At 36.0% G+C, this 24,208-nt stretch overlaps 3 protein-coding genes across 16 annotated transcripts; 1 reads left to right on the forward strand and 2 right to left on the reverse strand.

Annotated features, from left to right (window-relative positions):
- Window positions 1–433: 433 nt before the first annotated feature.
- On the reverse strand, window positions 434–7,059 carry LOC111011837 (biotin--protein ligase 1, chloroplastic). 9 transcript variants are annotated; one of them, XR_015790321.1, is made up of 12 exons: window positions 6,772–7,055; window positions 6,267–6,534; window positions 6,115–6,176; window positions 5,868–6,016; window positions 5,306–5,426; window positions 4,993–5,148; window positions 3,901–3,946; window positions 3,518–3,584; window positions 3,050–3,126; window positions 1,915–1,984; window positions 1,610–1,717; window positions 434–1,509 (listed from the first exon to the last, which is right to left on the reverse strand). XR_015790321.1 is itself a non-coding variant. In XM_022285747.2 (11 exons), exons 1-10 carry the CDS (start codon window positions 6,884–6,886, stop codon window positions 1,942–1,944), a joined length of 1,104 nt encoding a protein of 367 aa, XP_022141439.1. In that variant the 5' UTR covers window positions 6,887–7,055; the 3' UTR covers window positions 434–1,717; window positions 1,915–1,941. The 9 variants fall into 9 exon arrangements, 5 of the variants coding, with proteins under 5 accessions (XP_022141439.1, XP_022141438.1, XP_022141441.1 ...); XM_022285747.2 differs by having other exon boundaries at window positions 434–1,717; XM_022285746.2 differs by lacking the exon at window positions 434–1,509 and having other exon boundaries at window positions 1,698–1,984; window positions 6,772–7,052.
- Window positions 7,060–8,651: 1,592 nt separating this feature from the next.
- Window positions 8,652–17,722, forward strand: SDG37 (SET domain group 37). Its single transcript, XM_088123102.1, has 16 exons — window positions 8,652–9,101; window positions 9,231–9,421; window positions 9,998–10,143; window positions 10,587–10,721; window positions 12,048–12,102; window positions 12,219–12,337; window positions 12,804–12,892; window positions 12,983–13,064; window positions 13,559–13,660; window positions 13,779–13,869; window positions 13,942–14,061; window positions 14,401–14,507; window positions 14,623–14,692; window positions 16,000–16,063; window positions 16,724–17,094; window positions 17,250–17,722. The coding sequence occupies exons 2-15, from the start codon at window positions 9,322–9,324 to the stop codon at window positions 16,884–16,886; spliced, it is 1,443 nt and encodes a 480-aa protein (XP_087979228.1). The 5' UTR covers window positions 8,652–9,101; window positions 9,231–9,321; the 3' UTR covers window positions 16,887–17,094; window positions 17,250–17,722.
- Window positions 17,723–18,497: 775 nt separating this feature from the next.
- On the reverse strand, window positions 18,498–23,658 carry PPK1 (putative protein kinase 1). 6 transcript variants are annotated; one of them, XM_022285853.2, is made up of 6 exons: window positions 23,253–23,658; window positions 22,339–22,515; window positions 21,123–22,165; window positions 20,349–20,549; window positions 19,664–19,825; window positions 18,498–19,465 (listed from the first exon to the last, which is right to left on the reverse strand). In XM_022285853.2, the coding sequence occupies exons 1-6, from the start codon at window positions 23,416–23,418 to the stop codon at window positions 18,878–18,880; spliced, it is 2,337 nt and encodes a 778-aa protein (XP_022141545.1). In that variant the 5' UTR covers window positions 23,419–23,658; the 3' UTR covers window positions 18,498–18,877. The 6 variants fall into 6 exon arrangements, with proteins under 6 accessions (XP_022141545.1, XP_087979227.1, XP_022141543.1 ...); XM_088123101.1 differs by having other exon boundaries at window positions 21,123–22,096; window positions 22,339–22,722; XM_022285851.2 differs by having other exon boundaries at window positions 22,339–22,722.
- Between the last annotated feature and the right edge of the window lie 550 nt (window positions 23,659–24,208).

Genomic DNA, 24,208 nt, shown 5'->3' on the forward strand with positions numbered 1-24,208 from the left:
AACAGCCTGCCTTCTCTTTCTATTTTCTCTTCTTTTTGTGGAAGTAAGGAAGTTAGTTATTTTGCAATGTGAATAATTCTTTCCATCTGATCCTCATTTCCCTTTAACCATTTCCTCATCACTCATCCTTCCCCACTTCCCCTTTTTGCTTTTTCACTTAGATTCTCATTCTCATTCGCCACCCGTCTTTTTGACTCTGAGCAACTACTCTCTCTTTTCCCACGTCTATTTAGTTTTTATATTTTAAAATTTTACTAATAGGATTTTCAAGTGTACTTATAAAAATCTAATAAGCCCATGAACTTTTTAATCCTTACATTGGCATTTCAGTTCGACCTACTGACCAAAACTTACCAGCGTTGGATCAAAAAATTTAGATAAAAATTCAATCTCTAATACCATATAAAAGAACAAGTAACCTAAGAATTCACGATACGTAGAATGTGAACGTTGAATGATAAAGATCCAAAGTATGAAAGTTGTAATTGTAACGACCTGAATAGAGTTCAGAACCATAAGAAATCAAAGAAACCACTAATACAATGCAGCGAGCGACAGCTTATTGTGACTTTACAACAACATTGCGTTGCACACCATACTGAGACACCCCAAAACGACAACATAATGAGACGTAATGGATTTTTTGTTAGAGGTGGCGACACTATACAATTATAAGGATGTCTTACACCTAACGCATCATTGAGCAGATTATAAGACAGAGCCGAAGACAGACAAAGGCTGCAACAGCGGCAAACTCAGGACTTGGGAATTACTATGGGGTCATTATGAGGGGCACATAAGCTGAACACAAACCCAGTTTCCCAGTTGCTGGCTTCCCCCTTTTGCAGCTTTTGTTAACCTCAACTCCACACCACAGACACACACACAGCGCACTCGGTCCCTACATGGCCCCCACTCCACTACTGTTAGCCATATAAAGCTCGTTTTCTAATGGTCAAATGATAAGTTCAGTCCCCAAACTAATGGTCCTTGAGCTCTATATTTGAAAAAATCTGACAAGTTCCTTAACTTTCAATTTTGTGTCTAATAATTTTGTGTCGTTAATTTCATTAGTGTAATGCTTATAGCTTCCCGAAATCGGACTCAGCACAGCATCTTTAAGCAATACGATAAGCATGTTAGGTGCGTGTTGAACTGTCGGAGTTAACGACATGGGTTTATTAGACACAATTGAAAGTTTAGAGATCTATTATAATCTTTTAAAAAAATATAGGATACTAAATAGACACTAACTTGGAGACCAAACTTTAGTTTAACTTTTCCATCATTCAATCCATCTACTGTTCTGCATGTGGCTAGCCAAGCCCTTTCTCTCTTATGATAGTGAACCTTAAACAAAAAGCCCAAACGGCCGCAAGGAAAGAGAAGACATACCAGTTTCTGGGTCTGACATGGCGCCTCGTCACAGGAATCTTTTGCCCTTTTGTAAAGTTCAAATTAGTTGTATCACTTCTCCGTCACAACGTATCGTTACAAAACAACACCTTTCTGTCATAACGGGGTTTCAGTTTCAAGCTCAACAGCTGGCAATAAAGTGGCAGAGAATTTATAAGTTTCTAACAAAAGACTGCTGACTGACTGATTATACCAATTGTGGCCGGGACAGCTTTAATCCAGTGCAAATTGTCCCACTCGGAATTCCTTCACGTTCATTCGGATGATACAAAAATATAGCATGTTCTGAACCTGGACCCTCCTGAGTAAGTTTAAAGATAAATAATATTTACAAGTTCAGTAGAGATCTCATTGTTTAAACATAAAAAGTAAGACGTCCCTCTTTCTTTCCTCCACAATAAATAGAAACAGAGAGAATTGTTAGCCAAAAATAAAAGAGAGCATATGCGTTCTTCTTATTGCACATGATTTCATTCCATACAGCTCATAGCCAGCCACCTGTTGAAAAGTGAAAAAGCAGTACTCTCACTCCAGTTTGCTCTTGACCAGTCCTTTGAAAAAGTCCAAACTGTAGAACAACAGGAAGATGGCATAATCATCAGATTTAAGATCAGATCACTTTTTCTTTTTAGCCTTCTAAACTCAGCCCTCTACAATCATTGCATTTGAAGAAGAATTTAAACAGTCAAATTTGTCAAACACTTAGAATTGTGAGCTGATGCATGCAATGGAGAAACAGGGCATGTAGACATTACTTCCAGCTAAGTTCAAAAGGACTTAAAAGCAATAAATCAGAATTAAAATTTTCGTCTGAGTACACCAGATACTACACTATTTATTGACTGGGCAACAGGGCAGTCACTTCACGATCATTATGATTGATCATAAAGCACTTACCATAGAAGACGTTAACTTTACAGACCACTGTTTCTCAAGTCATTTGTAAATTTGGAATCAATTCTATGATAAAGGCAGTTGCATACATAGTAAGCTATCTTAAAATAATAGCAAATCTAGCGTAAGTTAAAAAATTTGCAAATATGGTACAACTTTTGAAAAGGCTTGTCAACATATCTCTACCCCGCACATCATCAATGAACAAACGTCTACCACTATTGATATACACTAATACACCGAGAGATGTTCGCCCTACAAAATTGTTATATTTACAAAATCTTATTTTTTGTGTCATATTTGTAAATATGGACAAATTATTTGCCATCCATTATAATTCCCCATTTTGTAAATAATCAAATTTTAGTTTAGTTATTATGACAGATCTTTCCCATTTTCCAAGTATCTAACTACAGTACCCAAAGGAAGGAAAATATTTTAGACTGTGGACCAGATTTCGGCTGAAAGCCTGAGATACAATATCTAATTTTCCTATTTGTTGTTTGAACTTCCACGTTGGGGCAAATGGTATACATATATCAAGTTCATTTTTCTCTATAACAAAATGAACTCTCTCAGTCTTCGAGGCTTACTTTTGAAACACAATCCACATGCTACAGACAGATGTCATACTCTTGCAGCCCATATCTCAAATTGTATCGAACAGTTGCAAAAAATAATAGCACACCATCTAGTCATTTCACTGAATCAAGAATGGGAGTCAATTCAAATACTTCACCTATTTCCATCGGGATGGAGCTCGCACATTTGGTTGTCATCTCCAATAGCTAGCAAATATCCTGAAGATGTCAAACCCTGTATATGGAAACAAGCAATTCTGAATCCATACGCAACCAATTCCAGTGTTTAAAACCATGAAAATCATAGAATAATGCATTGAGCACTCTCCAGTACTAAGTTGAACAACAAACTGATGTTGAATATTTAACAAGGACATAGATTTTTTCTCTGTTTTCTTCCTTCCAAAAGTTTTAGCCAAGACCAGTTCGGGGATACGATTATCTAACAACTACAAGACAATAACAAATCCAATTGCAGGAAACAAGGTCTTGTGTTCTGAAACGAAAAGATATTAATAACCACAGTGAGGGACAGAGAGCAGTGGGATTAATTTTGCAGCATTTTTGTTAGGCGTTTTAATACTGGAGCTGCCACAGAAATCAGCTGTTGTTCAGATATCACGTACCTGAATAGTGACTACATTTTCCACTACTTGGTCTTCTTTCTTTTCTTGTACAATAACTCTTTGCCCACTACATACACAGATCTAAATAAAATCATATCTATAGCAAAGAAAATATAAGAACTAATTAGCATAACTTGCACTATACAATATGTCACAAATATATATACACAACAAAACAATCAAAAGTGATCTGCTGCAAAATATTTAATGTATTACTAGCTCCATAGACATTAAGCACTGAAAAATCACACAAGATATTCCATTACCAGGATGTATTGGTCCCCATGGCATCAAATGTATAGACAATAACACACAAACAATCATGAGAATCCTGGAATAGAGCACGTGTTAAATAGAAAGATCAATCCACATTAACGAGTTACCTGTGCAACCATGTCTGATAGTAAAGTTCCTCAAGAGCCTGAAACCCTAATATTCCAGAAATTAAGAAGCAAAATGCATTATCCCGATGCACATAAGCTAATCCAGACCCTCACGAATATTTTTTAAAAATGGCAAAAATAGCAAGAATAAGGTCAACAGGGAAACTTTGAAACTGAAGCTGAACCAAATTGAGATAAACATGATGTTGGCTATATTTAGGGATATGACAGCAAGTTAAGAAGGTAACGATAAATGAGGTGCGTGTCACAAAAATTCTAGCTTTTTCATGAGAGAACAACCTAAAAATCTACATCCTAAATGAACAATATCTTAGTTTTCTCTCTCTCAGTCTCTCTCACTACCTCCAGAGTCCATAGGAAATAATAAATATTGCTCTGATCTTTACAAACTACAAAGATGTGTAACTAGAAAACAGAAAGTTTTTTTCAGCCTCCGTTCTTTTAGCTTTTTGATATTTCTTTGGCTTTAGATCTCATCTATTACCATGTATTTTGATTCCTTTCTTTGGTTGTTTTTCTTCTTTTTTTGCTTCTTTTGGAAGCTTGTATCCTTGAGTATTTTTCTTCCTTTTCATATTATCAATGAAAATTTTGTTTATTGTTTAAAAAAAAAATTAGAAAGATTTCCTTTACGTATAATTAATCATCTCAAGTCCTCCAACCCTTTATGCCATAAGGTAGAACCCAAATGCTTCACATACACAAAACCTTAAGGCAATGAACTGTGTGATGTGAATTTTAAGTGATAGGTTCCCTTTACATATATATAATTTTATTTATCTTAAGTTCTCCTATCCTTTATGCATACAAAACCCAAATTTTAGCATGCACAACACCTTGAGGCTACAGCATGATGTGGTAGAATGATGTTCAGCTCTGAGGGAAAAAGAAGAGAGATGGAAAAATTCAAATTCTGTTGGCAAATAGTGTTTGCTTAGCTGCATTAATTTTTAATAATTCAAAAGCATCTCCAGAGCATTGTTAAGGCAAGATTGAAGGAGAAGCTCTAAATCCGTGCATGCATGTGATATGCCTCATCACGAGGAAGACATTTGATTAACAAATAAATACCTTGATTTATGAAAATATCGTGCAATCTTTCAAATTTGTTAAAAAAGGATGCTAAGATATCCTCCCTCCTGAACTTGTCAGGTGTACTGGACAAATTTTTAAGAGCTGCATTCAAGCATGTCGTTGGTTTATCATTGTCCACATTCAAGCCTATACCTGGAAGAACATGAAGCAGTTAAAATATATCACAGCCACACCAGGCTTTTCAAATTGGTGCAAGGTACGGAAGGTATGGAGACTATAAGTTTCTACTTGGAAGGGGAAAAACAAACTGCAGAAGAAAATTAGACGAAAAATAAACGAACACAATTACCAGCACTAACGTTGAACTTCTTTGATCTATATGTTGAAGTGCACAGAATGCCTCCAAGTTTCAGGCCATTCACATAAAGATCATTTGGCCACTTTATTTTCAAATCAATATAGGGTAGTCCCTGAAATAGGAATCCAAAGAGAATGAGCTAACCTAAAAAATGCAGCACCATTTACAAATGAACGAGATAGTTAAGTGTCATTGGCACAACGAAAATAACTGAACATGTAAGGGAGTCTAATCATCTCCATAGTGCACTAAATCAGTTCTGAATTTAGGAAACCAGTCTACCATGAATCGAATTGAAACCCTACTAATCGTAATCTATTCAATTTAAAGGACAGATTCTTTCCAACAAACTGTTTCCTCACTCTACGACCAAAGTTTCAGTTGTTTAGCATAGCAGGGCATTGAGACAACCCTAGGCGCTATAGAAATTAACAGTATCACTTGGTGGTCAGATTTTTCAACTAGAAGATCAATTCTAATAGAGTTCCTATATTTAACAAAGTAATATTTCAATGAGAGTTGATAATACGGGCAAAAACATGACAAAAGTTACCTTTTTGTCGCAAATATCTTTTATGGCCTCGGTAATAGCAAGAGATACAACATACTGTAGTAGAGGAACAATACGCCCATCTTCCATTTGAATGGTAAAGGAAAACATAAGGCAACCAGGGGGAGATTCCCACAAATTCTTCGATCGACCTTCATTTAAATCCAGAAAGTGATTTTAAATATAAACAGGAATTCCAGAACTAACAGAGAATGCTATCAATTTGTTGTCACTTATTAGCACTACGCACCTCTTCCCTTGAACTGAACATCAGCCACACAGACAGAACCCAATGGAAGGTCGCTGAAGTTGCTGTTGCAAATTCACAGTTAGCTAGCTCGTCAAATAATGAAAAGTAGCGGGAGGGGGGAAAAATAAAAGAAGAATTGTGGCTACTCTTACTGAGAAATGACGTCTTGAGTTGAAGGAATCCGCGGACACCAAATGAGGAATCTACCAAAAGCATCAGTAGAAAGAGAATTCATATACAAATCAATCTGAAAACCATTTTCCTCCAAATGCTTATCCGCTTCTGAGTGTAGAAAAACCGAAAGTCCAGTATCGTCAGGGAGCTTCAGAGTGTTATTCCTCTTCAGCAATTTGGCAGTTTCGTTCTCAGCCGCTGTTTTTCCACTCAAAACTAACGCACAGGTTGAACTGGTCTCCATTGCTGAACCAGACAATAGATAGAATAATCTACTTTTTTCCCCTCTCTTAAACGGAAGTCTCTGTTCCCCAGAAGAAGACGAATTTCAATCTTCTAAACTCTCACCCCACCCCATATACTTGTCTGGCTCTAAAATTAGGCTCAAATCAACGCAATGAAACCAAAATTTCAGGAAAAGTACCCCTACGTGCATAGAAAGGCTACGAATGACGAATATGTTGAAACAAGCAAGAAACAAACCTGGGGCGGGCACTGAAAGAGAGCGCGCTGAAGCAACAACTTTGGAGTTTACGATGGAGAAGAAGTAGCGCGAGTCTCGCCTGCTGAAATAGCGAAGTTGGTTCGCTAACAACATGTCATAATCATCTCGTTTCTCTCATGGACAGCCAGCCTCCAGTTCCATGGCAGGACTCTCGGTCTCGGTTGATGCGGAGAAAACAACATGGTTTATCGTTACGCGACGCGTTGCTATGTTTGCGTCACAGATGCATTTGAGCCGTAGATCGTAGACCTGACTGGTGGGACATCCGCTCTTGAACGAATTGTGACCTCTCTATATGGTCCACTTCGATAATATATCTTTTTAGGTTAATTCATATATTTTATAGGAAGGATACAAGTATGCTATGTTTCTAAATATCCATCCATGTTTTTTAGAGTTTTGCATCTGTACACAGGCTAAATCGATATTTCAATCCTAGAATAAAAAAATTGACAAAATATGAGAAATATCACAATAATATTTATATTAATTATTTTTTAACTTATTTAGAAATATGAAAATGTTTATTTGTTAATTTAAATATTTTTTTTTATAATTTTTCAATTTCTATAATTTTTACATAAATATCTATTGACATCGACATTTTATCGAATTTTCCATGAAATTGAGACATCGACATTCAAAACCTTGTAGTATAGTTAATATATTTAATATAAAATATATCATTAGCGATATATATTTTATATTAGTTATAATTATCACCGATAAACTTTCTTTAAATTTTTTGTTTCAATAACATCGCATACTTTTTTTTATTGATATATCAAGTGTTGATGCAAAAATCGGCCCATACGATTTCGCCACGTGGGAAATCATATTGTTGCCCCACATCAAGTATTTTAGTGATGTAATTCATTTTGGAAGTATCACTAGTAAATCTTATTATGATTTAAGATTTTGGTTTAAGTGATGTGGTAGCTTTCTTATTGATGTATCAAACATATAAATGAATTGTATCACTTATATAACTTGTATATAATGTAAAATATACCAGTCACATTAAATATATAAATCATATATTTCATATTAAGTGTATCATCGATAGATATTTCAAGTAGAATATTTTAATCTATATTGTAGGTTTTTTATTCATATATCAAGTATATCAGTGGTATATTTTATTTTAGATATATCGCTCATATAACTAATATATTACTGAGTATATCATTGATAAATTTTATGGAAGTTTAAGATTTTGGTTAGAGTAACTAGTTTATGATCAATATACCAAACGATATTTATGTTTATGTTTTAATTAATTATGTTTTTTTTCCTTAAACATTCTCATAATTGTATATAAATATTTTAAACAATTAAAATGAGTTTTTTTTTTGTTCCATTTCCAATTTGTTACAATACATAGATATAAATATTGTTGGATCATCGTTGAATTCGTGGATGTTTGACTCATGCAATTTAATATTTTTTTATTAAAAAAATAAGAAACGGTAATGTTACCGAGCCTGTTTTCTGAGTTATCTGACAATGTGTTGAATACTAATATGAACTAATGGTGTGGATTAACACATTCTCCAGGACTCTTTATTAGCTTAGCCTAAGATCCATATGGAAACTTACCAACCCTCATTGGATTAGCGATGCTCACCTTTCTTAAGCAAATTTCTTGCATCACAAATTTTGATGTCGGAGAATATCACAATCAAAGAAAGCTCAGCAGTGGCGAAAGAGGCCATAGTAGTGGGGAAAAAAACAGAACAAAATAACGAAAGGAAAAAAAAAAAAAAAGAACAGCTTGACTAACCATCAAGTCATGCATTTGCACATGTAGAATGCGTAGACGCATTCTTAATTTTGATGCTATTCAAGTTGCGTTGCCTCCATATCTACAACAAAACCCAGAATTTGACACTAGTTAATTTGAATGTAACGTTGTCATATTTTATCCAACTGATTCATGATGGTTCAAGAGCCTTTGCTCACAACACGAGGCATGTTTGAACATCATTGCAAAAATTGACGAAAAATATGCTTCCTAGAACATCCATCCATACGACCCATAACGAAAGATCTCAACTTTTTTAGGAAGGAGTGTGATGCCAATACACCCACTAATTGATATTGTTGAAGGGATCGAGGTTTATGTTGGAAGACACACTAGAGAAGCCCACCAAGCCTCTGGTACATGGGCAAATCTTCTTTCACCGTGTGGGTTGAAAGCGACGAGAACTCCAGAAGCGGCGTGCCTCCACAATACAAGACCAACAAAAACTTGGTCTTTATTTGCTTTCAAGTTCTGTCCACTGGTGTCATCTCTTCTATTGTAATTGTATTGGCTTAGCTTTAGCCCATTTCCTTTTTTGTACTCAACTTCAGGTTTTTGATGCACCATTTTCATTAGGGCAATTCTTTTTGCTCTAATTGATGGACAATTTACATGTTACTGTTTGGTATTCAGGTGGCTCTACCGCTAGTGGGTATAGGAAAGCGAAAGCACTTTTATTTCGGAGCTTAGTCGGTACTGTTGGTGCTCTGTGCTCGGGGCATTCATGGAGGATTTGCAGAGTTATTTGAACGACCGTGGGTTAACAGTTACTATTTTGCCGGAGAAGGGCCGGAGCCTCTTTACCACCAGGGTTTTCCATCCGGGTCAGTTTCTTTCTTCTTCCTTTGTCTTTCGTATTGATTTTCTTTTTTATTAATTGGAATCGAGAGAACTCAGAAGCTTCCATGTTTTCGTGCTTGAGCAAACAAGCTCATACTGGGGTTCAACTATGGTTTTATAATATATTTGGGTTGCGTAGATAGACTCAAAACTATTCGCACCGCTGTAGGCGTAAGATATGAATGGCCAACATTGGGCCGCAAAATTGAGAAATAAAGACAAACACAGGCTTCTACTTCCTAGTTCAGACCTTGGGTCTACGAAAGGTCGCTTGGGACCTGGACTAGTTTGAAGCATTTTAGCCATATGCCATAGGCTGGTTGTTATATGAAATTCTATTAAAATTATGCTGTTAACTGTAATCTCACTCTACAATTAAAGTTCCAATATGTGGTTGTCATGCACGGTACCGTCCAATATGTGGAAAATTTATTCTCTGTGGAGTTTTTTTTTGACATAAACAAATGTACTTCAAAGTTTGTGCAGTGCCGATAGTATCTGTTGATGGAACTATCAATGTAAACAAAAATTTATGGGACTGATTATGATTAGTGTTGCAGGAGAAGAAATAATTAGCCAAGAACCTTATGTTTGTGTCCCGAATAACTCAAAAGTCGAGTCAAAATGCGACAGATGTTTCACATCAGTAAGCCTTAAGAAGTGCTCAGCTTGCAAAGTTGCATGGTATTGCAGTAGTATGTGCCAGGTATGTGAGACAGACTAACTTTTTCGTGTTCCTCTTCCCACCATTTTATGCATCATTGAATTTGACCATCTTTCTATAAACCTTAAGCTAAAGATCAAACATTGCTTGTGACTTGTTTGCATGTTAGGATTGTGCAAGAAACTAAACCATAATTTGAAAACTTTTGAGCAAATTTTAGGACATATTTCTCTTGTTTAAAGTATGGTTTCAAATCCATCCTATTCTCAAATCAATAACTCTTGCAAAAAGAAGATTATGTTCTGTCAATACTAGTGTGACAGAGTGCCATTTATATTTTACAAATTCGATATTCTTCCTATGCCATTTTTATGCAGTGACTAGCAGATGGGTTGTATTGGTGGCTTGGGCCGCTTGGCCTCTAATAACAACTTAGCGTGATTGAACAATGGGGTTTGACTATTTTGTACTTCAATGACTTTCAGAAGTTAGAATGGAAATGGCATCGTCTTGAATGTGATGCTCTCGCAAGGCTTGACAAGGATAGGCACAAATCTGTTACTCCATCTATAAGGTTGATGATCAAACTCTTTATTCGGAGAAAATTGCAAAGTGAAAAGGTAAATTTTTTCCCTCCACTTTTAATCAACACCTCCTGTTTATATTGAGATTTTCATGTTTATTATATGGAAACTGCTGTTGGGAAATATTTTTTAGCTTCATGCTTTCCATGTTAGACTTGTTTGTGAAAAAATAATAGGGTAGGAAATTAAATCGGAAGTGTGGTTTGGCCTTGAAGCTTTATCGATAGTTGAAATGAGCAGCAGAATAATCAATTATTACTATGGGTCTTTTTGGCTGTAGATAATGATGCCTATTAAGCCCCACACATCAATCCAGGAAACTATCCTACAAATAGCAAAAGACACCACAGCATGAAAGAAGGTTTTTCTTCCCTTTGAAGGGGCGACCTTCCAACACCGTCATTATATAATCCTCCGAGGATTTTGGTCAAAAGGACCGCTGGCCAAAGATATTGAAGAAGTTTCCACCAAACTTTCTGCATAAAAATGCAGTCCACGAAAATCTGATTGGTGGAAAGATTAAAATTTGGATTTCTTATAAAAGTATTTAACCTTCCTAAACAAACAGTTTGAAGAAAGACCTTGCATTTCTTAGGATCTTTTATCCCCAATTTTTTTTGCAGAGATCTTCATGAAGGGGAATATAAAAAAAGGGCTTTACTAGAACAGTAATCATCCTCCCATATTTCACTCTTGCTCCATCTCATAATTAGAACATGGGGAAATGAACACAGTAATAAATTTTGCAATTGCCTTCCCCAGGCTTTTAGAATTGGAGTAGCTACAGGAACCTACAAAAAAATGAGAGACATCCGTACTCTCTTTTCTAAGAATTATCTTAAGCCAAACGTGATAGCTTCTCTAGGAAACTAAAGCAGAGGGCTGTATTTAAATGTGTGATGTTTGCAATATTCCCCAACAAGAAAGTGTATATTAGTTCGGGGAAGTATATAATAACTCCGCTATGTCTACTTGATCAAGCTTCAAAGACCATGATCTGATAGTAGTGGCGTTGTCAGTTAACAATTCCTGTTCTATTATGTACATTTAATATGGATGCTCATGTTAATGTGACCTAGTCTTAAGCAGGCAAACCTTTGGGGTTATGAAATTGTATTCTAACATAATATGTATATTTCTTTATCTTGTCGTTTTTAACATTCTCTGATTATGTTTTTCTTTGTCAATATTCATGTTTACGTTAAAAGCACAAATAAGAAACTTTTTAAGTATGATGCGGCACTTTCATGTCTTCTGCAATGGATTGTTTTAAAAATTAATAATCTAATACTTCTAGCTCTAGATATATATATTATTCTTTATTTTTTGCAATTTGTAAATATATTGTTCCTTTATTGTCAGGTCATACCTACGACTGCAACAGACAATTATAAATTGGTGGAGGCACTAATAGATCGTATCCTCATTTTAGGAAGTTCTCGATCTTAATATGTAGTATATGATGCATTGCTATTATAACTATAGCATTCAACTTGCGGTAGTTTTGTTTTGTTTAACCATTTTTCCGACCAGACATGTCTGTCATAGATGAAAAACAATTGGTGCTGTATGCTCAGATGGGAACTCTTGTGAATTTCATCCTGCAGTGGCCAGAAATTAACGTAAAAGAGATAGCAGGAAACTTTTCCAAGGTCCTACATTTAGCATTTATATCTCTACATATTTTCTATTGTAGCAGAACATGACTTCTACTTACTAGGCCTTAAAATTCAAAATTTTTAAAAAGCATTGTGTTTCTTGGCATTCTTATTTATAAATTGGACTGTCTAACAAAAAGTTTCATGTAGTAATGGTCATTTTTAACTGGATGAAGGTCTCATTAGCCATAATTTTATCTTGGCCAGTACGCACCGTAACATGGGCAGTAAGTTGTCCAATTAACTGTTAGTATCTTAACATCTATTTTTGGCGTAAATTTATCTAGGCCATCTTTTAAGCATTGGTTTTTCAGGATTAGCACTTCCTCTGCTGCTATTATTTGATTTAATACCTGAAATAAGTTATGTTGCTAAATCATATTTTCCATAAGCACAAGGTCCGATAAGATCAGTATTGCATTAATTCTTGGGAAGTCTAACCCCGTGCATTTGAATGCAGCTTGCGTGTAATGCACATACCATATGTGACAGTGAACTCAGACCCTTAGGAACTGGACTATATCCTGTAATCTCCATTATAAATCATAGGTAACTCCTCTCAAGACATATGTTTTGGATATGCATTCATAACATCATCATAATAATCTACTAGGTCTCTAAGTGATTTTGGTACTATAGCTGCTTGCCCAATTCTGTTCTGGTATTTGAGGGAAGATCTGCTGTAGTCCGTGCTGTACAACACATACCCGCAGGTGCTGAGGTATTTACAACTTCCCTACCTATGTTCAGTTTTCTTCCCACCTAGTTCTCTATATTTTGCTATGTCAATGAACATGACTGGATGCAAAGAGGCTAGAAGGCTTCGGGTTTCTGGTTTGAAAATTAATTTCTTCGAGTCAAAAGTGGTTGCTATTAATTGCATTGAAGCTAGAACTCTAGAGGTGGCTAGTAGGAACCTTGCTTTGAATTTTTAAGAAACGAACAGCCATTTAGGTTCATGGATTAGGTTTGTCTGATGTGTTTTGTACCTAGTGAGTAATCTAGACAGACAAGTTTCTAATTCCTCACAATCTACAGTTGAATTAGGTTCGTTTGAGGAGCAAGGATTGGTGACAGGTTGCAGTCATGTTATCGTTTTATCTGTACATCTTGTCTGCTGTAGCTCTATTTTATTGTTCTCTTGTCTCTATTGTTTTATGATTAATGTTCCCGAGCTCCATGTCTAATCATATTTATTTGGTTATATTTTATTAGGTGTCGATAAGTTACATTGAAACTGCTGGAAGCACTATGACTCGGCAAAAGGCGCTTAAAGAAAACTACTTTTTCACTTGCACTTGCTCTCGATGCGCTAAGGTTGTAACGATAACTGCATCTTTTAGATGTATTTCATCCTTGATTTAAAACACATTTTGTTTGATTGGAACAATGGAGTTGTTATATGATCAGTTTTTCCCCCTCTAAAAACTTAAAGGTTCAAGTAGATGAAATCAAAGAAAGTGCAATTTTGGAGGGTTACAGGTGCAAAAATGGTCAATGTGATGGTTTCCTGCTCCATAATTCTGGTATGTGATATTTTACTACTGGATCAGTAACCGAGAATGTGCTATTATTTAAATGTTCTTTTTTACATGCAGATGACACTGGATTCCTGTGCCAGCAATGTGGACTCCTTCGAAATAAGGAAGAGTTAAAAAATATTGCTAGTGAAATAAAATCGATATCAGATGAAGCTTTTACTTCTATGTCTTCCCACAGTATCCTTCAGTCTTTAACTATAAAATCATTAATGGTAGTCCGGTTCTGTCACTGATTAAATATTTTAAAGTTGATTAATTATTTTAAAGTTAGTTAAGTCAATGAATTTTTAGAGTTGTGTCTAATAGGTTTCTAAAATTTTAGAAAGTGTCTAATAGGTTTCTCAAATTTACATTTTGTATCTAATTGGTCCCTAAACTTTGAAAGTATATAATAAGTCTTCAAATTTTCAATTTTGTATTTAACAGGTATTTTACTTGTTAGACATTTTTTATAACTCACATACCTATTAGATACAGAAGAATACTATGCTCAATTTGATCTTTGACCAAATTCAGATCATGCAGAAGCTTTATGTATGCATGAAAAAGTTGAGAAACTCCAAAGGATATTATGCCATCCTTGTTCCATCAGTTTGATGCAAACTCGAGAAAAGCTTCTCAAGGTAAGCTAGCCACCAATACTTTTTACTTTTCCTTTTTCGTGTTATTATTCATACATAACAAACCAGCTTGTGTGAGTTATGCTTACAGTATTTTGTAATCAAATGTCTTTTGCAGATTTCGATGGAGCTAGAGAATTGGACAGAAGCTCTAGCATACTGCAAATTGACAATTTCCGTCTATCAGAGTATGTCTCTTTCTTTTCTTTTTTTTTGTTTTGTTTTGTTCTGTTTTTTTTTTTTTTTAGTTTTCGTACAATAAGAGTATGTCTTATTTGTTATTATTCTGGTAAATTAGTTGTTTTGGGATAATAAGTGGATAATGTGTCTAATACAACTGCAAAATTTACTCTTTTGTTCCTCAGCTTTGAATTTGAATCAAGATATTACACATGAAAAAGGTAGAAGTTAGATTTGTAGATAAGTGCAAAAGCAAGTGGGAAAAATATTTTCCGCACTCAAAGAGTGTTACCCCACTTTCTCTTTAGTCATAGACTCATAGCCCAAAGGTTTGCAATCCGGTATTATAAGGTTTACGTGGGAAGTAGAGTGGCCTGGATGTTTACAATCATCACCTAATTGCAAAATGAACAACTCTTTAATTTATCGACGCCAAATATTGTAGAACTAGAAAGTTAGTAGAATTGATCGTAATGCATGCAAATTAGCTCGGACACTTAAAAAAAGTGTTTAGGGAAAAAGAGTCATGGAGTTGACGAATCCTTTAAGGATATTCTGCATGCATAAATGAACAAATGCAGGATGAGGGGCTGTGGGGGAAGATATAGCAAACTTTACCGAGCTAGCATATTTAATTCGGTTGTTGCCTAGGATTACTTTCTTATATGTATTACCCGATATTTTAAAATTTAAAACTGGCTTTGCTCAAAACGAGTCTGGCTTAGGAGCTGAAAGATTGTTCATTTTCATTCTCATTTCTTGTAAAAAGAAGAAAAAAAAGAAAAAGAAAGAAGCATACAAAAACATTCAAGGGTTAGTTTTTCTAGTACGAACATGGCCTTTTCAGCAGAGAGAGAAACATATACGAAGCTAGCCAAAAGTTGATGGAGATTACCGAAACGCTCTTACAATTGACAATAATGGAAAAGATTAGAAAAAATATGAATGTGAAAGACTCTGAGAAGAGGCTATTAAACACACTAACACCTAAAGTATTTAGGTAATGTTTGTAGAGCTATTCTCTGAAGCATTAGCAACATGCTGGCATTCAGAATTTATTTCCCAAGTTAAAGTTGTTTTCACATTATAGAGCTGGTGTCGGTTTGAACCCAAGATTACAATTTGGTTTATTTCAATTTGTTCATTTTTTTTGTTACTCAAATCATCTTACATGCATGTTGTAGTAGTCCCTGGGAATCCTCCTCTTAAATTACTATTATATTTTTACTTGAACTTGAAGACCATGTTTGGTCGTGTGTTGCGATTCTACATAGTTTATCAGTTTATATTCTGAGTCAACTCTCTTTGATTGCAGAACTATACCCAGGGTTCCATCCGTTGCTTGGATTGCAGTTCTATACATGTGGGAAACTAGAATGGTTGGTAATGCTCGATGATATTGTTTCATTTACCAGTCCCCTTTTCTACAGACAGAAAACACGGGGACAGGGAAAAGCTGAAAAAGAAAACTAAAGATAAAACCAATCTCTACCTTATTTTATTTCCTAAAGCTCAAAATGCTGCATGATTACATTGGTTGGGATGTGTCAACTCATTTGCTGTACTTGAGAATGATATCAAAATTAACCAAAGCATTATCATCTGGCTTAATTCGTTTGCAAAGCTCTCTGGTATCTGTGGCCGGAAGAAATAGCAGGATTTTTAAGACAAATGCAGGGAAAGGACAGAATTTTGGAATTTAGAGAGTTTTGTTGCGTCCTCTTGGACCAGCTTTTGAAACTACCTTCCCTACTTACCCCTTATAAAACCCAGTTGGAAGCCTTTTTGTTTCAAACATTTACCAACTAGAGGGAGAGAGAGAGAGATAGCGCGGGGACTTTCCTCTGTTACCATGTACCCTGAAGCACTGTCAGCTGCTTGATGTCTCGAGTTATTCTGCAAACTATAGTTTTTTGTTACACATGTCATTGTGCTGCTTACTATAGACTCGTCAGTCATCACTCATGAAGGGGCTTTTTATAGTGGAAGGGCTCTTGTTACATTGACTTCTAAAAAATTTGATGCTATTTCATTTGCAGGCTACTTGGGTATACAGAGGATGCTGTAAAATCTTACACCAACGCATTTGATATACTGCGAATTACTCATGGAACTAATTCAAGTTTCATGAAGGAGCTGTTGCTAAAGTTGGAGGAAGCTCGTGCTGAAGCTTCTTATAAACTCTCATCTATGGATGAGTAGACCCACCATTACTTTTAAATGGTGAGTTCAGATCCACGTTTCATATAGAACCTTTGGTTATAACTTCTGCTTCATGTCCTAGATGCAAATTATGCCCACCTGTGCCTCAGTTCCCTTCATTTCTCACAGTGAAGTCTGGATGATAATTCTTTGATTGACCACATGAGAAGGTTGACCTCGTTTTCAATCTTGTCTGTCTTATTATCTGGTATGTTAAGAACAAAGAGCCTGCCAGGCATATCTATACACGTTTCTCTTTATTAGATACCTTCACTAGGGATTCGCTGTACATTTTTTCACCCAAAATAATTCATCAATTGGTAGCACTTCAGTTAAATCTGATGATGATTGGTTTTTGAACAGTGTTATTAAGATGTGGGGAGTGAAGTTCAAGGAGGTGTACTTATATACCAAGTTTGAAGAGAGATTTCCGAAGTATTGGGACCAACATGCACTATCAAATTCAAAGTTTTCCAGCCAATGACATGAAGAACAGAATTAGGTTCCACCAGCTTGAACATTCTTGTTCCTGACTTCATCATTTTACTGAAAGTTAAACCTAATACTAGTTTTTGTGCTGCACAATGTGGAAGTACTGCATCTCAGAAAGGGAAAGGTTGCTGGAGCCATATAACTATTTAGGGTTCATTTTGTTCGTTCAAGAACTTCTTTTCGACCAACAAAAATGCGTTCCTTTTTAAAACAAAATATAAAGGGAGAACACGATTGCATTCTTTGAATCCTTTGTTTCTGAAAATACATTTGGTTATTGTTTTGAAAATGATTATAGAAGTCAAAACATATGAAAATGTGATTGGCATGCTTGGTCTAGTTAATTTCATTATGTATTTATATATCTACTTTGACTATGGCGTTGACAAAAGGACAGAGTTATATTGTTGCTACTTCATTAAAATTACCATGGACTTTATAATGTAGCATCACTGTACTCTAGTTAATACATTAAAGTTTTCATTGCAAACTTATACAGAAGGCTTAGACGCAACCCATGGTTATCATACATGGGAGCACCATTTTTTTTAGTAATTAGGAGTCCGAAGCTTTGCTCTCTATACTAGGGGCACTTATGTCCGCCCCAAGGTCCGGATTCATAAGACATCAAGGATTTTTCATTGGAAGATTCGAATTTGAGACCTCTAAACCAGCATGATCAAGAGACTCCAAGTTCTTGCTAAATTGAGCTTCTTGGGGCGGGAGCAACCCTCTAAATTCTCTAGAACAATTCAAAATTTTCAATAAATTATGGTCCTCAGACAAATCTCATCTTATAAACTACAAAATATGTACTTGTTGTGGCTATCATGCATGGGAATCCATAAAAATTATTGGCAGAATTCTTTCTTGTAAAAAAATCCCATGTTTTTCCACATCTCCAGATCTTATTACGAAATTCAGTTAAACAACCCTAAAGATCAGGCTGAAATAAGTAACCGTTTTTTAAATTGATTTCATTTTTATGTTTTCCGAATGCAAAGTTGGAATCATCCTTGAAGGAGCTAATCAAAAGCTTGAGGTCTACAATTACAGCACAAAAGTTGGAGCTTCTCAATTTCAGAACACAGATGATCCTGTGTAAACAATATACAAATATGTCAAATTCCGTTGGAATAACTGTTGGACACTTGAATACAAATTGCTAGATGTTCAACATGCACAGTTTCTGTGTTTCGTCCCGGAAGAAACATAAATGGTAAGCTCTCGAACAAAACTACAAACAAATTTACATCCTCAGCGAAGAACACAGTTATAACGATATATATTGTACACTATTGGCAAACCATACAGAAGTATTGAATTGATTAAGCCAGCTTCTGACAGGAAAAATTAGATACTCTAATGCGCCGAACCTGGAGGAGCAAAAGCAGCATCTCCCAAGAAGCAGCCTCATATTCTATCAATCATCAGCTATTCAAATCCAATCTTTTCAGGCCGAAGAGAACTCGAAACCAGTCCTCGAACAAGAAACAAAATTAGGATTTCGACCTTTCGTCTTTGTGAGTTGCTAGATTTTTGTGGAGCAGAAAATAATTCTTTGACGTTTGGGAAAACAGCTCACTTTGATTGTCTTTTGAAGTTATTAACAGAGATGTCATTGGCTGCTCAGAGTTTATGAGCAGTTGTTGAAGCTGAGAACATAGGTATGAAGCTTCCTGGTCATTTTCACAAGTTTCAGCAATAAGTTGCAGAAGCTTGGAACTCTGGTCTTGAGATAAAGATAGGTGTGGGGACACCGGGGGTACGAGAAAAGGGTGTTGAAGCAACTGAGGAATTCTCCACCTCTCATTACGCTCCCATGCAAGGCATTTCTTCATAAGATCAAGAAGCCAATGGTTGCCCACAGGTTCGTATTTAATCTCATGATTTGGGTCTGTAATAACTTTGAACTTGGCCCAGAATGTCTTATACTCAGAGAAGGGGGTCCTCCCATATACCATCTGATAAAGAATGCAGCCAAGGGACCAAATATCAGATGGTCGACCACACTTGATGGTGTTTCCATTGGCATCTTTCTCATTGCACATAAATGCCTCAGGGGACATGTAACTAAGTGTACCCACCTGGGATATCAAAAAAATTCAAAACCAAAACGGAACAAAAATACAAAATTGCTCTAACCATATCTTATTTGTCTGATTAATAACTAAGAATGCAACAAAAATGGATGCACCTTTGCATTATTGCACATTGCAACATTCGTATGAGTTAAATCCACCATGTATGAACAAAACCAAGGAAGGGTGTCGAATGATATTCACCTGTGAATCCCTTTGGATGTTGGTTGTATCACTCATAATGGCTTTTGCAATACCGAAGTCAATTAGCTTTAAGGAGCCTTTGACAAGAAGAAAATTAGCTGGCTTCAAATCAGAGTGAACAATGCGTTCCTCGTGTATGGTGTTTACAGCTTGAAGAATTTGCTGCCATATATGAAACATTTATATGAAAATTATTAATCTACAAGAACACATAAATGCTGCAAATGATGGAAACTTTTGCGAACTTGTTGAGTTCAGCGGCAAAAAATATGCAGCAGTAAATAATTTCTCCAACAGCACAAGGTTCCAAACAGCTAAAAGTTGAGGATTCTTTATTCTACAGGACCAATCAAAGGAAAACACATGCACCAAATATCATAACAAGCAAAAATTAAAACTATAGCAATAGGTTAAACGCTCCACGCAATGAATTGAAATTAATAAACTTCAGAACCTCAATGTGACTCCAATACCCAGAATAGTAGTAAAACAATTGTGTCTAAAGACGGGGTGCTGAGAGAGCTCAATGATTATGATAGGAAGAAAAATGAAAATAAACTGCCAAAGTGAAATAATTAGAAGTGAATAAAAACTGTGAATAAATGCTGAGGGTAAAGAGAACAGAGGACATTAATAAAAGTGCAATTATTGCTTAACTTGATTCTAAATTGGTAGAGTGGATCACCTGCCAATAGAATCGAAGCCAATTTTCATCTATTGTCTGATCAGAGCCATCAATTTCCTTCCATTTCTGTGAGAGCATGTGAGCCAAATCAATTTCACCATACTCTAGCACCATGTATATATATCCGTCATCCTTAACCCTGACATCTTTATTATTCATGGAGCCATTCAACACTTCCTGAAGTAAAGTCCTATCTGTTACCTAGAAAGAGACAGGTTTTTAGTTAATTATGACACAAATAACCATGCATGACTGAAATATTCCACAGAATAGACACCAAAATTAATAAAACAAAGACTCCAGTTGATAACATTTGGGTTTCTGTTTTCTAGTTATGAATTAAACGTATTTACAAATGATTTCTTTGTTCCTAATCCAGTTTACTAAAAATGTTTTAAAAATCTGTGTCATATTTGAAAGACTAGAAATGACAGTTCTCAAAAATCTGTATTTTATTTTCAAATTTAGCCAAGATTCAAAAGTGCTTTTGGAAAGTGAAAAACTTGAGGGGAAAAAAAAAGGGTTTTAGCAAACGCAGCTTTTTTTTTTTTAACATAAAACTGAAAATGAAAATATTATCAGGGGCAAGTATTTTGACTACTAAAAGCAACAAGGAAAAAACATCTCGTGCCTTCTACTCATGGCCCAAAAGTCTGAGCAGCGGCTGAGAGAAGTAAAATGATCAGCATCCACAGAGTGAAAATGAGAAATATGTAATATGAAATTATGAATGAAAAACACAAACATAAAGGATATCAAGATGAAGGTACATACCTCATAATCTACAAGTTGTATAATGTTGTTCTTCCCTTTCAACTTATTTAAATACACAATCTCCTGACAGAACCCGTAAGCAGTGGCATAATCACGACCTTTAAGTTTAATTTTTTTAAGTGCATATATCGTGCAATCTGATGAGATGACTTTGTGAACCTCACTGCTTCCCCCACTGCCTATTTTTCCAAGTCTTTGATAAAGCTTTCCATTAACCTTAAAAAACAAGTCTGGATCATAATTCCTTTTACGAATTGATGAAGCACTCTTACCACTTGCAACTTTTTCTGGTTTTTCTGATCCAGAAGGGTCCAAATTCACATCAGAAACCGGTTTTTTGGGTACTTGAGCCTCCAGTTTTTTGTCAGTGGCATCCCCCATTAAACCTTTGCCTTCATTTGATTTACCATTATGTTGCAAAGCATGCTTTGGAAAATCACTTTCTCGTGCTAACTTTCCTCGTTGCTCCTTAGAGATGTCATATTGCCTTATAACTTTTTCAGTGTCAGCAGTAAGGCTAGGAGCACATATGGGATCCCATTTCACATTTTTTACCTCACCACTAATGTCCTTTAGAGAAGACCCTGATGTCAGCATCATACTTCTTTTAGCTTCATGTTGAATATTTGCATTAAAGTCACTCAAAGGTTCTGTTGCAACATTACCACCACTTTCCTGAAGCAAATGAGAGCAATAGGTTGTTGAATTAAGCATAGGTACTGAACTTGAATGAACGGACGTGGTGGTTGCACAAGATGGTCCAAATGAAGGCTGACTAACAGGTTGAGCCAAAAAGTCTCCAAATCGCTTGAGTTGATCTTCCATGGCTGGGGTTCTCTGTGCCAACATTGAAATCCCGCCATTATTCTTCATGTTCACATCAGACTCTGTAATTGGAAAACTTTGGTGCTTAGATTCGTCATGATTGATGACACTAGAAGCATCTCCTTGATTGCTGGTTATCCAATCCATCTCTGTCAACGCAAGTGAACCCATATGAGATGATAAGTTCTCCAATCCACTGGCCATTAGATCATGGGCCCCTACAAGTGGAAATAGAAGAACATATGCATTGCAGAACTTGGTACAAAACCAGTAAACTATACAACATAAGTGTCTAATTTGAAAAACATGCAACGTTCACAAGTGATAGTGGAAAACCATTTAGGAAAGGATATGATATCTAGACAGGCAAATATAAGACAACACTGTTTACCCTGAGATATCTTGTTACTTGTAATGGAAAACCGAACCATTTTCTGGCCATCAACATGCTGAGATCCTGTATTTAAAGTAGACGATGCCTTCCTAGATTGACAACCAGCACCACGTACAGGTTCATCTCTGTGCGCATCAGGTGGGAAACTTCCATCAAAGCTTTTGGTCATCAGGCCTGAAATAGAAGGTGGTGTTATTGATTCATCTTGAGTTTCTCCAATGATAGTCATTGTGCTCTTTGTCTGTTCAATCAAATCCTTCACTACATTTTCATGCTCCTTAACATTTTCTTCAACCCCGGACTGTGAACGAGGATTCCTCGACACCTCTCTTTGAGGAACTAACAAGCGCCTGGGTCTTATACTATTTGATTGCGTCACACCTGAAATTTCTTGTAATATGATTGTGGGACAAGTTATTTCGCCGATGAACAAACATAAAACTAAAATCATTACCTTAGATCTTATCCAATCTTTCTTCAAGCTACGCAAAATCATATTTGGTCCAGAATATTTTATACGTAATTATTATTTTAGTAGAAACAAGGTGTTCCTGGCATAAATGCTTCCAAGCAAGCCAGAAAATAAACTATGGAATAGCAATCTAAGGTAACTCCACAGATAAATACTGCAATGATTACTGAGAGAAAGAAACCATATAGTTCTCCTAAGAATTCACTGTCCCGAAACATTTTCCAATTCGGCAATTTAAAATCGGCGAAGATTGAAGCTTAAAGCGCGCCTAAAAAAAATTGAAAACTACCCTTCTTCGAGCTTCCATACAAGAGTTAGAGAATATCTACTAACTGAAGCGAAGGTATTTCTTCTCCTTCTAGCTCCAAATTAAACACGCATGCATATACATCAACCCAATTATAAGCATAATCTAACAAATAGAGTTAGAAATAGTTACCGAGTGGTCGATGGCGCTTAAAGGCGGCTTGAACATGTCGGAGGAAGTCCGGCGGTGAGGAGGAAGAAAACGACGACGAAGACGACGTTGTACTCTCTGCGTTGGTCGGACGACTCACTTTCGTCGCAAGTGCGGACGGGACCGGAAGGTTAGCCTCCCTGTCCATTGTCGGCTCCGAACGGCATTTCTAAGAGAGAAGTAACTACAGAAAAGAGGAGAACAATGAAAGAAGTGTTCTAATTACAGATATTTTCGCTCCTAGCCATCCCGATCCAGAGCTCAGCGCGAATTTCAGATGCTTGAATCAATGAAACTCTCCATTGTTGCAGAAGCACTGTAGAGACGGGAGCAGTGCGAGGGAAAGACTGATTTTTGAAAGGATCGCTTCGTTTCGATTTCGACCTGTCCCCTGTCGGAGCGCTCTGGAATTTGCATTGAATTGTAGTGGACCTCTTATTGGGCCTCCCTCTGGGCTTATGAGAGTCCATCAATGACTTGGATCGGACCTGGGCTTCCATTTGCTCGAATGACCCATTTGAGTTATTTTTAAAATTATCTTGTTTTTCAGAAAAAAGGGGAACTCGTCAGTAACGACTACAAGACACGGTAACAAAAAATAGCCAAAGGTTTCGTAATTTGTACAGACGACCGAAATAGCAAAGAGTTGTTTCAAGGGTGGTAAATTTTAGGGGTGATAGTAAGATAATTTTACTATTTTAGTGCGAGGGTATATTTGTCCATATTTTTTAGACTGCCTTGGTCATTTTTCATTTTTCAAGTCGCACTATTTAATATTTGTCAATTCCGATGGTGGGTTATCTACTTTTCAAAAAATAATTTATTTTCCTATTAAAAAAATCACGGATTTAAGAATAGTTGCACATTAAACTTTATATTTCCGAGAAATTAATCATATTTCTTAAAACATTTTGAAGAAATTGTGTTTAAAACAAAGT

The sequence above is a fragment of the Momordica charantia genome (assembly GCF_013281855.1).
Source record: "Momordica charantia cultivar OHB3-1 chromosome 4 unlocalized genomic scaffold, Mcharantia_2.0 BLBB01000004.1, whole genome shotgun sequence".
Taxonomy (NCBI): Eukaryota; Viridiplantae; Streptophyta; class Magnoliopsida; order Cucurbitales; family Cucurbitaceae; genus Momordica; species Momordica charantia.